The 16,730-nt window shown below is 35.2% G+C and overlaps 1 protein-coding gene across 1 annotated transcript in view; it reads left to right on the forward strand.

The window, feature by feature from the left end:
* grid2ipb (glutamate receptor, ionotropic, delta 2 (Grid2) interacting protein, b) overlaps positions 1-16,730 on the forward strand; it is a gene marked incomplete at both ends in the record, with an annotated part of 44,394 nt that overhangs the window by 22,846 nt on the left and 4,818 nt on the right. Inside the window, 4 exons of the mRNA XM_083903807.1 lie at positions 670-714; positions 12,255-13,025; positions 14,919-15,071; positions 16,118-16,205. Of these exons, the coding sequence (XP_083759933.1) occupies positions 670-714; positions 12,255-13,025; positions 14,919-15,071; positions 16,118-16,205 (1,057 nt within the window). The remainder of the gene's footprint in view (positions 1-669; positions 715-12,254; positions 13,026-14,918; positions 15,072-16,117; positions 16,206-16,730) is intronic.

The following is a 16,730-nucleotide window of genomic DNA, read 5'->3' on the forward strand; positions in this document are numbered from 1 at the left end:
CCTCCTATTATCGCTATTAATCGATAGCCAAAGAAACAAACCCTTACCCCATCCCCTAATGTGTATTTAGTTTTTAATAATGAAGACTAATTTGGACATTACATTTATTTTATTTAAAATACCCCAAAATGCCATAAATAGTGTCGGCAGGAAGTAGCTTGTTTTTTACTGTAATTAGCCTCGCTTCCCTTAAAGTGCAGAACAAATTTGATATCTTGTACAGATCGAGTTGCGACCAGACGTTGTGTGTGCGCAATTTATGCAAGGCATCATGGGTAAAAACCTAATTAGCATGGATGTTCATTCAATTTTAAGAAAAATAGTAATTTTAAGTGTAATGTCATACTTATAGGTTGAGAGTCTATTTTGCTGACTTTATATAACTGTTTCTGGCTTTTTTTGTAATATCAGATTATACAAAGAAATGTTTATGTTTCTCTGCTTTACATGAACAAAACATGGAGTCTGACTCACTTATAGTTCTCTCATTTGTTTATGCTAATTATGCTCTTGGTTACATTTGTGGCATGAAAATATGGAAAGTGAGCAAAAATAACTTCACGTGTAAGTGAAGTGCAGTCGTTGTGGTGCATAATTGCATGTTTACATTAGAGCGTCTCTCTCTGTCTCTAATGTACGCTACAATGACCGCTTGTGTCACATGAACAGATATATCAAGGTGGTTGTCATGGTTACAGAAGAGGAGGTGTGTCTGTGAGTAAAAAACCATGATGTTTTATACAGTATAGTCTTGATATAATTAATTATATAAGGTTATTATAAGATTATCACTTCAGTGACGCAGGTTAAGTGCATGTTTTAATCTTGTAGAGCAGCTTTATTTTATTATTTTCTGTTGCTCATTTCCCCTGATGCACTTTGACAGTGAGCTGACTTTAGTCTCAAAAACAAAGTATCTCAGAATTACTTGATATTTACCATCATAATAGTCGGCATCGCCCTGAACAAGGATCTGTTGAAAATATTTGCAAACCTCTTAAGGAATAATTTTTATGAATTTTTGAAATTCTTAAAATGATCCATTTCCCCTGATGCACTTTGACAGTGAGCTGACTTTCTTCTCAAAAACAAAAAGTATCTCAGAATGACTTGAAATTTACCATCATAATAGTCAGCATCGCCCTGAACAAGGATCTGTTGAAAATATTTGCAAACCTCTTAAGGAATAATTTTAATGAATTTTTGAAATTCTTAAAATGATCCATTTCCCCTGATGCACTTTGACAGTGAGCTGACTTTCTACAAAAAAACAAAAAGTATCTCGGAATGACTTGAAATTTACCATCATAATAGTCGGCATCGCCCTGAACAAGGATCCATTGAAAATATTTGCAAATCTCTTAAGGAATAATTTTTATGAATTTTTGAAATTCTTAAAATGATCCATTTCCCCTGATGCACTTTGACAGTGAGCTGACTTTCTACAAAAAAACAAAAAGTATCTAAGAATGACTTGAAATTCACCATCATAATAGTCGGCATCGCCCTGAACAAGGATCCATTGAAAATATTTGCAAATCTCTTAAGGAATAATTTTTATGAATTTTTGAAATTCTTAAAATGATCCATTTCCTCTGATGCACTTTGACAGTGAGCTGACTTTCTACAAAAAAACAAAAAGTATCTCGGAATGACTTGAAATTTACCATCATAATAGTCAGCATCACCCTGAACAAGGATCCATTGAAAATATTTGCAAATCTCTTAAGGAATAATTTTAATGAATTTTTGAAATTCTTGAAATGATCCATTTCCCCTGATGCACTTTGACAGTGAGCTGACTTTCTACAAAAAAACAAAAAGTATCTAAGAATGACTTGAAATTCACCATCATAATAGTCGACATCGCCCTGAACAAGGATCCATTGAAAATATTTGCAAATCTCTTAAGGAATAATTTTAATGAATTTTTGAAAATCATGAAATGATCCATTTACCCTGATGCACTTTGACAGTGAGCTGACTTTCTTCAAAAAAACAAAAAGTATCTCGGAATGACTTGAAATTTACCATCATAATAGTCAGCATCGCCCTGAACAAGGATCCATTGAAAATATTTGCAAATCTCTTAAGGAATAATTTTAATGAATTTTTGAAATTCTTAAAATGATCCATTTCCCCTGATGCACTTTGACAGTGAGCTGACTTTCTTCAAAAAACAAAAAGTATCTCAGAATGACTTGAAATTTACCATCATAATAGTCAGCATCGCCCTGAACAAGGATCTGTTGAAAATATTTGCAAACCTCTTAAGGAATAATTTTTATGAATTTTTGAAATTCTTGAAATGATCCATTTGCCCTGATGCACTTTGACAGTGAGCTGACTTTCTTCAAAAAAACAAAAAGTATCTCAGAATGACTTGAAATTTACCATCATAATAGTCGGCATCGCCCTGAACAAGGATCCATTGAAAATATTTGCAAATCTCTTAAGGAATAATTTTAATGAATTTTTGAAATTCTTGAAATGATCCATTTGCCCTGATGCACTTTGACAGTGAGCTGACTTTCTTCTCAAAAACAAAAAGTATCTCAGAATGACTTGAAATTTACCATCATAATAGTCAGCATCGCCCTGAACAAGGATCTGTTGAAAATATTTGCAAACCTCTTAAGGAATAATTTTTATGAATTTTTGAAATTCTTAAAATGATCCATTTCCCCTGATGCACTTTGACAGTGAGCTGACTTTCTACAAAAAAACAAAAAGTATCTCGGAATGACTTGAAATTTACCATCATAATAGTCAGCATCGCCCTGAACAAGGATCCATTGAAAATATTTGCAAATCTCTTAAGGAATAATTTTTATGAATTTTTGAAATTCTTAAAATGAACCATTTGCCCTGATGCACTTTGACAGTGAGCTGACTTTCTTCTCAAAAACAAAAAGTATCTCAGAATGACTTGAAATTTACCATCATAATAGTCGGCATCGCCCTGAACAAGGATCTGTTGAAAATATTTGCAAACCTCTTAAGGAATAATTTTTATGAATTTTTGAAATTCTTAAAATGATCCATTTCCCCTGATGCACTTTGACAGTGAGCTGACTTTCTACAAAAAAACAAAAAGTATCTCGGAATGACTTGAAATTTACCATCATAATAGTCGGCATCGCCCTGAACAAGGATCCATTGAAAATATTTGCAAATCTCTTAAGGAATAATTTTAATGAATTTTTGAAATTCTTGAAATGATCCATTTCCCCTGATGCACTTTGACAGTGAGCTGACTTTCTACAAAAAAACAAAAAGTATCTCGGAATGACTTGAAATTTACCATCATAATAGTCGGCATCGCCCTGAACAAGGATCCATTGAAAATATTTGCAAATCTCTTAAGGAATAATTTTAATGAATTTTTGAAATACTTGAAATGATCCATTTCCCCTGATGCACTTTGACAGTGAGCTGACTTTCTTCTCAAAAACAAAAAGTATCTCAGAATGACTTGAAATTTACCATCATAATAGTCGGCATCGCCCTGAACAAGGATCTGTTGAAAATATTTGCAAATCTCTTAAGGAATAATTTTTATGAATTTTTGAAATTCTTAAAATGATCCATTTCCCCTGATGCACTTTGACAGTGAGCTGACTTTCTACAAAAAAACAAAAAGTATCTCGGAATGACTTGAAATTTACCATCATAATAGTCGGCATCGCCCTGAACAAGGATCCATTGAAAATATTTGCAAATCTCTTAAGGAATAATTTTTATGAATTTTTGAAATTCTTGAAATGATCCATTTCCCCTGATGCACTTTGACAGTGAGCTGACTTTCTACAAAAAAACAAAAAGTATCTCGGAATGACTTGAAATTTACCATCATAATAGTCGGCATCGCCCTGAACAAGGATCCATTGAAAATATTTGCAAATCTCTTAAGGAATAATTTTAATGAATTTTTGAAATTCTTGAAATGATCCATTTCCCCTGATGCACTTTGACAGTGAGCTGACTTTCTACAAAAAAACAAAAAGTATCTCGGAATGACTTGAAATTTACCATCATAATAGTCAGCATCACCCTGAACAAGGATCCATTGAAAATATTTGCAAATCTCTTAAGGAATAATTTTAATGAATTTTTGAAATTCTTGAAATGATCCATTTCCCCTGATGCACTTTGACAGTGAGCTGACTTTCTACAAAAAAACAAAAAGTATCTCGGAATGACTTGAAATTTACCATCATAATAGTCGGCATCGCCCTGAACAAGGATCCATTGAAAATATTTGCAAATCTCTTAAGGAATAATTTTAATGAATTTTTGAAATTCTTAAAATGATCCATTTACCCTGATGCACTTTGACAGTGAGCTGACTTTCTTCTCAAAAGCAAAAAGTATCTCAGAATGACTTGAAATTTACCATCATAATAGTCGGCATCGCCCTGAACAAGGATCTGTTGAAAATATTTGCAAATCTCTTAAGGAATAATTTTTATGAATTTTTGAAATTCTTAAAATGATCCATTTCCCCTGATGCACTTTGACAGTGAGCTGACTTTCTACAAAAAAACAAAAAGTATCTCGGAATGACTTGAAATTTATCATCATAATAGTCTGCATCACCCTGAACAAGGATCTGTTGAAAATATTTGTAAACCTCTTAAGGAATAATTTTTATGAATTTTTGAAATTTTTTAAAATGATCCATTTCCCCTGATGCACTTTGACAGTGAGCTGACTTTCTACAAAAAAACAAAAAGTATCTCAGAATGACTTGAAATTTACCATCATAATAGTCGGCATCACCCTGAACAAGGATCTGTTGAAAATATTTGCAAATCTCTTAAGGAATAATTTTTATGAATTTTTGAAATTCTTAAAATGATCCATTTACCCTGATGCACTTTGACAGTGAGCTGACTTTCTTCTCAAAAGCAAAAAGTATCTCAGAATGACTTGAAATTCACCATCATAATAGTCGGCATCGCCCTGAACAAGGATCTGTTGAAAATATTTGCAAACCTCTTAAGGAATAATTTTTATGAATTTTTGAAATTCTTAAAATGATCCATTTCCCCTGATGCACTTTGACAGTGAGCTGACTTTCTACAAAAAAACAAAAAGTATCTCGGAATGACTTGAAATTTATCATCATAATAGTCGACATCGCCCTGAACAAGGATCCATTGAAAATATTTGCAAATCTCTTAAGGAATAATTTTTATGAATTTTTGAAATTTTTTAAAATGATCCATTTCCCCTGATGCACTTTGACAGTGAGCTGACTTTCTTCTCAAAAACAAAAAGTATCTCAGAATGACTTGAAATTTACCATCATAATAGTCGGCATCGCCCTGAACAAGGATCTGTTGAAAATATTTGCAAACCTCTTAAGGAATAATTTTTATGAATTTTTGAAATTCTTAAAATGATCCATTTCCCCTGATGCACTTTGACAGTGAGCTGACTTTCTACAAAAAAACAAAAAGTATCTCGGAATGACTTGAAATTTACCATCATAATAGTCAGCATCGCCCTGAACAAGGATCTGTTGAAAATATTTGCAAACCTCTTAAGGAATAATTTTTATGAATTTTTGAAATTCTTAAAATGATCCATTTCCCCTGATGCACTTTGACAGTGAGCTGACTTTCTTCTCAAAAACAAAAAGTATCTCAGAATGACTTGAAATTTACCATCATAATAGTCAGCATCGCCCTGAACAAGGATCTGTTGAAAATATTTGCAAACCTCTTAAGGAATAATTTTAATGAATTTTTGAAATTCTTAAAATGATCCATTTCCCCTGATGCACTTTGACAGTGAGCTGACTTTCTACAAAAAAACAAAAAGTATCTCGGAATGACTTGAAATTTACCATCATAATAGTCGGCATCGCCCTGAACAAGGATCCATTGAAAATATTTGCAAATCTCTTAAGGAATAATTTTTATGAATTTTTGAAATTCTTAAAATGATCCATTTCCCCTGATGCACTTTGACAGTGAGCTGACTTTCTACAAAAAAACAAAAAGTATCTAAGAATGACTTGAAATTCACCATCATAATAGTCGGCATCGCCCTGAACAAGGATCCATTGAAAATATTTGCAAATCTCTTAAGGAATAATTTTTATGAATTTTTGAAATTCTTAAAATGATCCATTTCCTCTGATGCACTTTGACAGTGAGCTGACTTTCTACAAAAAAACAAAAAGTAACTCAGAATGACTTGAAATTTACCATCATAATAGTCAGCATCGCCCTGAACAAGGATCCATTGAAAATATTTGCAAATCTCTTAAGGAATAATTTTAATGAATTTTTGAAATTCTTGAAATGATCCATTTCCCCTGATGCACTTTGACAGTGAGCTGACTTTCTACAAAAAAACAAAAAGTATCTCGGAATGACTTGAAATTTACCATCATAATAGTCAGCATCACCCTGAACAAGGATCCATTGAAAATATTTGCAAATCTCTTAAGGAATAATTTTAATGAATTTTTGAAATTCTTGAAATGATCCATTTCCCCTGATGCACTTTGACAGTGAGCTGACTTTCTACAAAAAAACAAAAAGTATCTAAGAATGACTTGAAATTCACCATCATAATAGTCGACATCGCCCTGAACAAGGATCCATTGAAAATATTTGCAAATCTCTTAAGGAATAATTTTAATGAATTTTTGAAAATCATGAAATGATCCATTTACCCTGATGCACTTTGACAGTGAGCTGACTTTCTTCAAAAAAACAAAAAGTATCTCGGAATGACTTGAAATTTACCATCATAATAGTCAGCATCGCCCTGAACAAGGATCCATTGAAAATATTTGCAAATCTCTTAAGGAATAATTTTAATGAATTTTTGAAATTCTTAAAATGATCCATTTCCCCTGATGCACTTTGACAGTGAGCTGACTTTCTTCAAAAAACAAAAAGTATCTCAGAATGACTTGAAATTTACCATCATAATAGTCAGCATCGCCCTGAACAAGGATCTGTTGAAAATATTTGCAAACCTCTTAAGGAATAATTTTTATGAATTTTTGAAATTCTTGAAATGATCCATTTGCCCTGATGCACTTTGACAGTGAGCTGACTTTCTTCAAAAAAACAAAAAGTATCTCAGAATGACTTGAAATTTACCATCATAATAGTCGGCATCGCCCTGAACAAGGATCCATTGAAAATATTTGCAAATCTCTTAAGGAATAATTTTAATGAATTTTTGAAATTCTTGAAATGATCCATTTGCCCTGATGCACTTTGACAGTGAGCTGACTTTCTTCTCAAAAACAAAAAGTATCTCAGAATGACTTGAAATTTACCATCATAATAGTCAGCATCGCCCTGAACAAGGATCTGTTGAAAATATTTGCAAACCTCTTAAGGAATAATTTTTATGAATTTTTGAAATTCTTAAAATGATCCATTTCCCCTGATGCACTTTGACAGTGAGCTGACTTTCTACAAAAAAACAAAAAGTATCTCGGAATGACTTGAAATTTACCATCATAATAGTCAGCATCGCCCTGAACAAGGATCCATTGAAAATATTTGCAAATCTCTTAAGGAATAATTTTTATGAATTTTTGAAATTCTTAAAATGAACCATTTGCCCTGATGCACTTTGACAGTGAGCTGACTTTCTTCTCAAAAACAAAAAGTATCTCAGAATGACTTGAAATTTACCATCATAATAGTCGGCATCGCCCTGAACAAGGATCTGTTGAAAATATTTGCAAACCTCTTAAGGAATAATTTTTATGAATTTTTGAAATTCTTAAAATGATCCATTTCCCCTGATGCACTTTGACAGTGAGCTGACTTTCTACAAAAAAACAAAAAGTATCTCGGAATGACTTGAAATTTACCATCATAATAGTCGGCATCGCCCTGAACAAGGATCCATTGAAAATATTTGCAAATCTCTTAAGGAATAATTTTAATGAATTTTTGAAATTCTTGAAATGATCCATTTCCCCTGATGCACTTTGACAGTGAGCTGACTTTCTACAAAAAAACAAAAAGTATCTCGGAATGACTTGAAATTTACCATCATAATAGTCGGCATCGCCCTGAACAAGGATCCATTGAAAATATTTGCAAATCTCTTAAGGAATAATTTTAATGAATTTTTGAAATACTTGAAATGATCCATTTCCCCTGATGCACTTTGACAGTGAGCTGACTTTCTTCTCAAAAACAAAAAGTATCTCAGAATGACTTGAAATTTACCATCATAATAGTCGGCATCGCCCTGAACAAGGATCTGTTGAAAATATTTGCAAATCTCTTAAGGAATAATTTTTATGAATTTTTGAAATTCTTAAAATGATCCATTTCCCCTGATGCACTTTGACAGTGAGCTGACTTTCTACAAAAAAACAAAAAGTATCTCGGAATGACTTGAAATTTACCATCATAATAGTCGGCATCGCCCTGAACAAGGATCCATTGAAAATATTTGCAAATCTCTTAAGGAATAATTTTTATGAATTTTTGAAATTCTTGAAATGATCCATTTCCCCTGATGCACTTTGACAGTGAGCTGACTTTCTACAAAAAAACAAAAAGTATCTCGGAATGACTTGAAATTTACCATCATAATAGTCGGCATCGCCCTGAACAAGGATCCATTGAAAATATTTGCAAATCTCTTAAGGAATAATTTTAATGAATTTTTGAAATTCTTGAAATGATCCATTTCCCCTGATGCACTTTGACAGTGAGCTGACTTTCTACAAAAAAACAAAAAGTATCTCGGAATGACTTGAAATTTACCATCATAATAGTCAGCATCACCCTGAACAAGGATCCATTGAAAATATTTGCAAATCTCTTAAGGAATAATTTTAATGAATTTTTGAAATTCTTGAAATGATCCATTTCCCCTGATGCACTTTGACAGTGAGCTGACTTTCTACAAAAAAACAAAAAGTATCTCGGAATGACTTGAAATTTACCATCATAATAGTCGGCATCGCCCTGAACAAGGATCCATTGAAAATATTTGCAAATCTCTTAAGGAATAATTTTAATGAATTTTTGAAATTCTTAAAATGATCCATTTACCCTGATGCACTTTGACAGTGAGCTGACTTTCTTCTCAAAAGCAAAAAGTATCTCAGAATGACTTGAAATTTACCATCATAATAGTCGGCATCGCCCTGAACAAGGATCTGTTGAAAATATTTGCAAATCTCTTAAGGAATAATTTTTATGAATTTTTGAAATTCTTAAAATGATCCATTTCCCCTGATGCACTTTGACAGTGAGCTGACTTTCTACAAAAAAACAAAAAGTATCTCGGAATGACTTGAAATTTACCATCATAATAGTCGGCATCGCCCTGAACAAGGATCCATTGAAAATATTTGCAAATCTCTTAAGGAATAATTTTAATGAATTTTTGAAATTCTTGAAATGATCCATTTCCCCTGATGCACTTTGACAGTGAGCTGACTTTCTACAAAAAAACAAAAAGTATCTCGGAATGACTTGAAATTTACCATCATAATAGTCGGCATCGCCCTGAACAAGGATCCATTGAAAATATTTGCAAATCTCTTAAGGAATAATTTTAATGAATTTTTGAAATACTTGAAATGATCCATTTCCCCTGATGCACTTTGACAGTGAGCTGACTTTCTTCTCAAAAACAAAAAGTATCTCAGAATGACTTGAAATTTACCATCATAATAGTCGGCATCGCCCTGAACAAGGATCTGTTGAAAATATTTGCAAATCTCTTAAGGAATAATTTTTATGAATTTTTGAAATTCTTAAAATGATCCATTTCCCCTGATGCACTTTGACAGTGAGCTGACTTTCTACAAAAAAACAAAAAGTATCTCGGAATGACTTGAAATTTACCATCATAATAGTCGGCATCGCCCTGAACAAGGATCCATTGAAAATATTTGCAAATCTCTTAAGGAATAATTTTTATGAATTTTTGAAATTCTTGAAATGATCCATTTCCCCTGATGCACTTTGACAGTGAGCTGACTTTCTACAAAAAAACAAAAAGTATCTCGGAATGACTTGAAATTTACCATCATAATAGTCGGCATCGCCCTGAACAAGGATCCATTGAAAATATTTGCAAATCTCTTAAGGAATAATTTTAATGAATTTTTGAAATTCTTGAAATGATCCATTTCCCCTGATGCACTTTGACAGTGAGCTGACTTTCTACAAAAAAACAAAAAGTATCTCGGAATGACTTGAAATTTACCATCATAATAGTCAGCATCACCCTGAACAAGGATCCATTGAAAATATTTGCAAATCTCTTAAGGAATAATTTTAATGAATTTTTGAAATTCTTGAAATGATCCATTTCCCCTGATGCACTTTGACAGTGAGCTGACTTTCTACAAAAAAACAAAAAGTATCTCGGAATGACTTGAAATTTACCATCATAATAGTCGGCATCGCCCTGAACAAGGATCCATTGAAAATATTTGCAAATCTCTTAAGGAATAATTTTAATGAATTTTTGAAATTCTTAAAATGATCCATTTACCCTGATGCACTTTGACAGTGAGCTGACTTTCTTCTCAAAAGCAAAAAGTATCTCAGAATGACTTGAAATTTACCATCATAATAGTCGGCATCGCCCTGAACAAGGATCTGTTGAAAATATTTGCAAACCTCTTAAGGAATAATTTTTATGAATTTTTGAAATTCTTAAAATGATCCATTTCCCCTGATGCACTTTGACAGTGAGCTGACTTTCTACAAAAAAACAAAAAGTATCTCGGAATGACTTGAAATTTATCATCATAATAGTCTGCATCACCCTGAACAAGGATCTGTTGAAAATATTTGTAAACCTCTTAAGGAATAATTTTTATGAATTTTTGAAATTTTTTAAAATGATCCATTTCCCCTGATGCACTTTGACAGTGAGCTGACTTTCTACAAAAAAACAAAAAGTATCTCAGAATGACTTGAAATTTACCATCATAATAGTCGGCATCACCCTGAACAAGGATCTGTTGAAAATATTTGCAAATCTCTTAAGGAATAATTTTTATGAATTTTTGAAATTCTTAAAATGATCCATTTACCCTGATGCACTTTGACAGTGAGCTGACTTTCTTCTCAAAAGCAAAAAGTATCTCAGAATGACTTGAAATTCACCATCATAATAGTCGGCATCGCCCTGAACAAGGATCTGTTGAAAATATTTGCAAACCTCTTAAGGAATAATTTTTATGAATTTTTGAAATTCTTAAAATGATCCATTTCCCCTGATGCACTTTGACAGTGAGCTGACTTTCTACAAAAAAACAAAAAGTATCTCGGAATGACTTGAAATTTATCATCATAATAGTCGGCATCACCCTGAACAAGGATCTGTTGAAAATATTTGCAAATCTCTTAAGGAATAATTTTTATGAATTTTTGAAATTCTTAAAATGATCCATTTCCATCATAATAGTCAGCATCGCCCTGAACAAGGATCTGTTGAAAATATTTGCAAATATCTTAAGTAATAATTTTAATGAATTTTTGAAAATCATGAAATGATCCATTTGCCCTGATGCACTTTGACAGTGAGCTGACTTTCTACAAAAAAACAAAAAGTATCTCAGAATTACTTGAAATTTACCATCATAATAGTCGACATCACCCTGAACAAGGATCTGTTGAAAATATTTGCAAATCTCTTAAGGAATAATTTTAATGAATTTTTGAAAATCAGGAAATGATCAATTTTCCCTGATGCACTTTGACAGTGAGCTGACTTTCTTCTCAAAAAAAAAAAAATGACTTGAACTTGACCATCATAATAGTATTAATAGTTCTGTTTCCATTTTGTCTGTGTATTTTCATATTGTTATTATTTTCACCTTTTAGTCCTTATTCTTCTTTGGACATTTTAGTTTTTATTATACAGGTGTAAAACCAACATAAAAATATAAATACATATACAAAGAAGTGGGAGTTGCATTCCAAGCAATCTGTCTTTCCTGTGGTCTTCGTCTTGAATATTATCAATTTAATCCATTTTTCTTCATTAGTGTTTATTCTACTCTTGCTACTTGTTGACCTCTAACAATTTTTGAACTGGATTTCCCTGTTCTGGGATCAATAAAGTGTCATCTAATCCAAAAAATTCAGCCATTAAATATCGTTAACTGCTCTAACGCTACTTTAAAAAAGTTAACTTTTATTCAATATTAAGGTGTTTATGCCCTGTTTAAGTTTTATTTTAAAGGTGTTTTTGAGTGTTAACGTTGTGCCCGTGCCTCCTCACAGATGAGTTTCCAGGAGGAGCAGGACCTGGGTTTCATGCCTCGTCACCTCAGCAGCGGCAGCAGCGACGATCACAGCAGCAGCGACGAGGCCTCCTCTCCCTCTTACTCCTCTGAGTCTGAACCCATCCCACCTCCTCCTGACCAGAGCCCTCCTCCTCCCCCGCCGTTCCAGTCCCTCATACCGCCTCCCGTCCAGTTCACCGACCCCCTCCCGCCGGTCCGCTTCTCCCCCGAACACATGCCGCGCAGCCGCATGCCGTTCCAGCCGCACCACCCCATCATCCCTCCGCCGCCACCTCCTCCCAGGACGCTCCTCTCCAGCCGCTCTCCCCGACACAAAGTCCTCCCCACCAGGGAGGAGTTGGAGAAGACTCACCAGCGCTTCCAGACCTCCACCTCCCACCTGAAGCACGGCCACACCCAGCTGACCTCCTCCACGCTGCGCTCCTCGCAGCCGTCCCGCCCCTGCTTCCTGCCGCGGCAGCTCAGCCAGCCTCAGCCTCTGTGCCAGACGTCGTCGGCGTCCTCGCCGCAGCCGTCGCCTCAGCCGCTCAGGCCGAGTCAGCTCGTCCTGCAGAGGCACCACCAGCTCCACCACCAGCACAGCTACCAGGGCCCGCTGCCGCCGTCTCTGCAGGACGACAACGCCGCTGCCACCCAGTGCGCCAACCATGGCGCGATAAAGCTCTCCAAGCCCCCGGCCACGCACTCCACCCTACCCAGCCACAAGAAGACGTATGAGACGGCACGGAAGGAGCTCCAGTCGCAGCAGGTAACAGTTAGTCCTTCTTTGTATTTAACCCAGAGTTCAATGAATAATATATGAATTTTCATTTTTAAATTTGAAATATATCATAGATTTATAGATTTACAGTCAGATTATAAAGAAATACACATATTTTTTTAAATATTTTACAGGTCCTTAACTGATAATAATTAAATTGAGAACACCAAAGCTACGAAATGAAACAATCGAGCAGAACAAATTCTGTGTGCTATGCTGTAAAATCCCTAATTTTCCACTATGGGCTTTGGTGCAGAGGAATGATTTCCAGTCAGTAAATGGCGTCTTAACGTCAAAATAAAGTGGCATATATATTCTTTAAGATATCAAAGGCTTAAGCTGGTGTAGATTTTTGATTAAAAACTGTTTTCCCTCTGATTTTTATCCTTTAAATCCTATTTAATCTGCAGGGATGAGCGTTTGTGTCAGTTTCTTCCCATTTAATGGCTTAATGTAAAGAGAAACTGTTAAAATCCCATAGATATTTTCTCAAAACTGAAGAAGTCAGAAGTTTGATTTTCTTTCTTCCTACATATTTAAAGATCCTGTGAACTTCTAGTTTTATCTCATGACCCTGTGCAGACAGACCCACCCCCTCAGTCTGGGAACAGTTAGATTAAATTAAACTAAACTTTATACAGTCATATATAACCTTATATAACCATATTCCAATCAATTCCACAGAGCACACATTTTTATATATTTTTTCTTTAAGGATTTTGAGCACTGGAGATAGCTTTGTCCTGGTGGTTTTGTTAAAGTTGAAGCGTCTCCGTGTCTCCGTCTGCCACTGGAGACTCTTAAAGTCAGTGTTTATTAAAAGATGGTGCAGTGCAGCAGTAGCACTGCAGAGAACACCTAGCAACAGAAGTGTAGAGACGGGGGAAAACAAGGAATTGGCACTGAGTGTGTGTGTGTGTGTGTGTGTGTGTGTGTGTGTGTGTGTGTGTGTGTGTGTGTGTGTGTGTGTGTGTGCACAGGCTAGAGTAAGACTTGTTTCTTCTTAAATGACACAGTTGCTGTCAGTGAAAAAGAAAAAAGCCGTGACGAGCTGCATCTTTAGGCAGCGTGTGCTCACTCCTGTGTTCACGTTGTCCCCAGAAAAAAACATGTCTTTCTTTTCTGAATTTTAAACAAGCAGCAGTTTTTTTCATGTTTATGTAAACAGTTGTTGTTGGGTTTTTTGGGGGTTTAAGATTAAGTGGATGTGACCTTCTTTATTTTGCTGCAGCTGAATATTATAAAGAAGTCATGTTTGCATGGCAACCACTGAGGCTTCGGCCTGTGTGGTTTAGAAATGATTCAGACGACACAGTTGGAATTAAATAACTCAAATAAAGTGAAAACATTTGTGTAGAAGTGAGCTGTTTTACTGGCTTTAAGGTCCAGTGTGTGTCTGACTTAAGCTAAACTATCGCGTTAGTCTGACTTAAGCTAAACTATCGCATTAGTCTGACTAAAGCTAAACTATCGCGTTAGTCTGACTGAAGCTAAACTATCGCCTTAGTCTGACTAAAGCTGAACTATCATGTTAGTCTGACTAAAGATAAACTATCGCGTTAGTCTGACTAAAGATAAACTATCTCGTTAGTCTGACTAAAGCTAAACTATCGCCTTAGTCTGACTAAAGATAAACTATCGCGTTAGTCTGACTAAAGCTAAACTATCGCGTTAGTCTGACTGAAGCTAAACTATCGCCTTAGTCTGACTAAAGCTGAACTATCGTGTTAGTCTGACTAAAGCTAAACTATCGTGTTAGTCTGACTAAAGCCATGCGAAACGCATTGACTGTTTGAATCCTTTTTGCTTAGTAAAGATGGTCGTTCCCCAAAGCACTTAGAATCTTTGTTTACATATGAATATTTTTTTATTTTTTCCAAGGCTGGACCACCTCCTCCTCCACCGCTGCCCCCTCCCTGTGACGCACCGCCACTGCCCAAACCAGGTCACCACGCGTCGGACACCAACCACATGAGCGTGAAGAGGCTGCGCTGGGAGCAGGTGGAGAACTCTGAGGGAACCATCTGGGGTCAGGTGAGTGATCTGATGAGCACTTTACTCTTCTATAAAAGTGTTTTCTTTAATCGCTCTTGTTTGTAAAGTGAGGCATTTTAAAATCAGTAAACAACAAACCCCAACATGTGAATCTTCCCACTTAGGCTGCGAGTTTTCTCACTCCCACTCACTCACAGTTCATCTCGTCTTCTCATTGTGTCCCTGATGAGTCACGATAGCATCAAAGAAACAGACTTGTTTTTGTAGCTTGCTGTTCATTCTGGCTCTCAGCTGCTCCACATTAAATTAAGAGGCCGTAAACATGAAAACAAGTTCAGGAGAAGCCGCTTGATTTGCTTTTATCGTATATTTTGGAACTCTGGTTTGCAGAAGTGATGACATTTAAGAAGTTCCTCAAAGCTCAACACACTGTGAACCCTGCATTACTTTCACTAGGTCTCATGCACTGGAGTTACATTATTCAAATAATCATTATGAATATGAATTTTAGGAAATTGGTTCTGGGAAAATCCTTGAAAAAAGTCCTTGAATTTGATGTCAACCAAGGTGTTGAAACCCTGGATTGCAGAAGGGATGAGTTTTTAAGAGGTTCCTCAAAGCTCAACACACTGTGAAGCCTGCATTACTTTCACTAGCTCTCATGCACTAAAGTTTAGATTATTCAAATAATCAATATGAATTGAATTTGAGGAAATTGGACCTTGGACAATCCTTGAAAAGTCCTTGAATTTCATGTCAATCAAGGTGTGGGAACCCTGCTTTGCAGAAGTGATTACATTTAAGAGGTTCCTCGAAGCTTAACACGATGTGAACCCTGCATTACTTTCACTAGGTCTCATGCACTGGAGTTTCGAATATTCAAATAATCAATATGAATGCATACTAATTTGAGGAAATTGGACCTGGGACAATCCTTGAAAAGTCCTTGAATTTGATGTCAGTCAAGGTTTAAGAACCCTAAATACTTAGATAAAGTTTTTAGACAGACTTTAGATCTTCATCACAACCTTGACCGTGTCTTTAGAGACTTCCTCACTGTGTCCTTGTCTTCCTCCTAAATTTAGCTCGGCGAGGACTCGGACTATGACAAGCTCACTGACATGGTGAAGTACCTGGACCTGGATCTGCACTTTGGGACCCAGCGCCGATCCAGTAAGTTGTTCACCTTGTATTTCAGATTCACCGTATTCAGTATCATCGTGTGTCCATGAATTCATCATGTTCAATCACGTTAATAATCAGTTTAGAGTAGAAGTGTATTTCCACCATGCAGTGCCAGTGAAAGTATCACCTAACACAGTATTAACTCCTCCACACTGACGTTCATTAAAAAAGAAACTTGTACAGCCTTGAATCCTCTCTCTGTCACAGTGTACAGTTTATTTAAAGGTCCAGTGGTTCACATTTAGTCAGATTTATTGGAAGAAATGTAATCTACTACACTTAAGTATGTTTGAAAATGTATAATAACTTAAAAATCATTTGTTTTTTTCCTTTCCAGAAGTTCCCAAACCTCTAAATGATAGACAACTAAATCTAAACTATTGTGTTGGTCTGACTAAAACTAATCTGTCGTCTTAGCCTGACTAAAGCAAAACAATCATATTAGTCTGACTAAACTGTCGTCTTAGTCTGACTAAAACTAAACTATCGCGTTAGTCTGACTAAAGCTAAACT

Source organism: Microchirus variegatus (assembly GCF_963457635.1).
Source record: "Microchirus variegatus genome assembly, chromosome: 17".
NCBI classification, from domain to species: Eukaryota; Metazoa; Chordata; class Actinopteri; order Pleuronectiformes; family Soleidae; genus Microchirus; species Microchirus variegatus.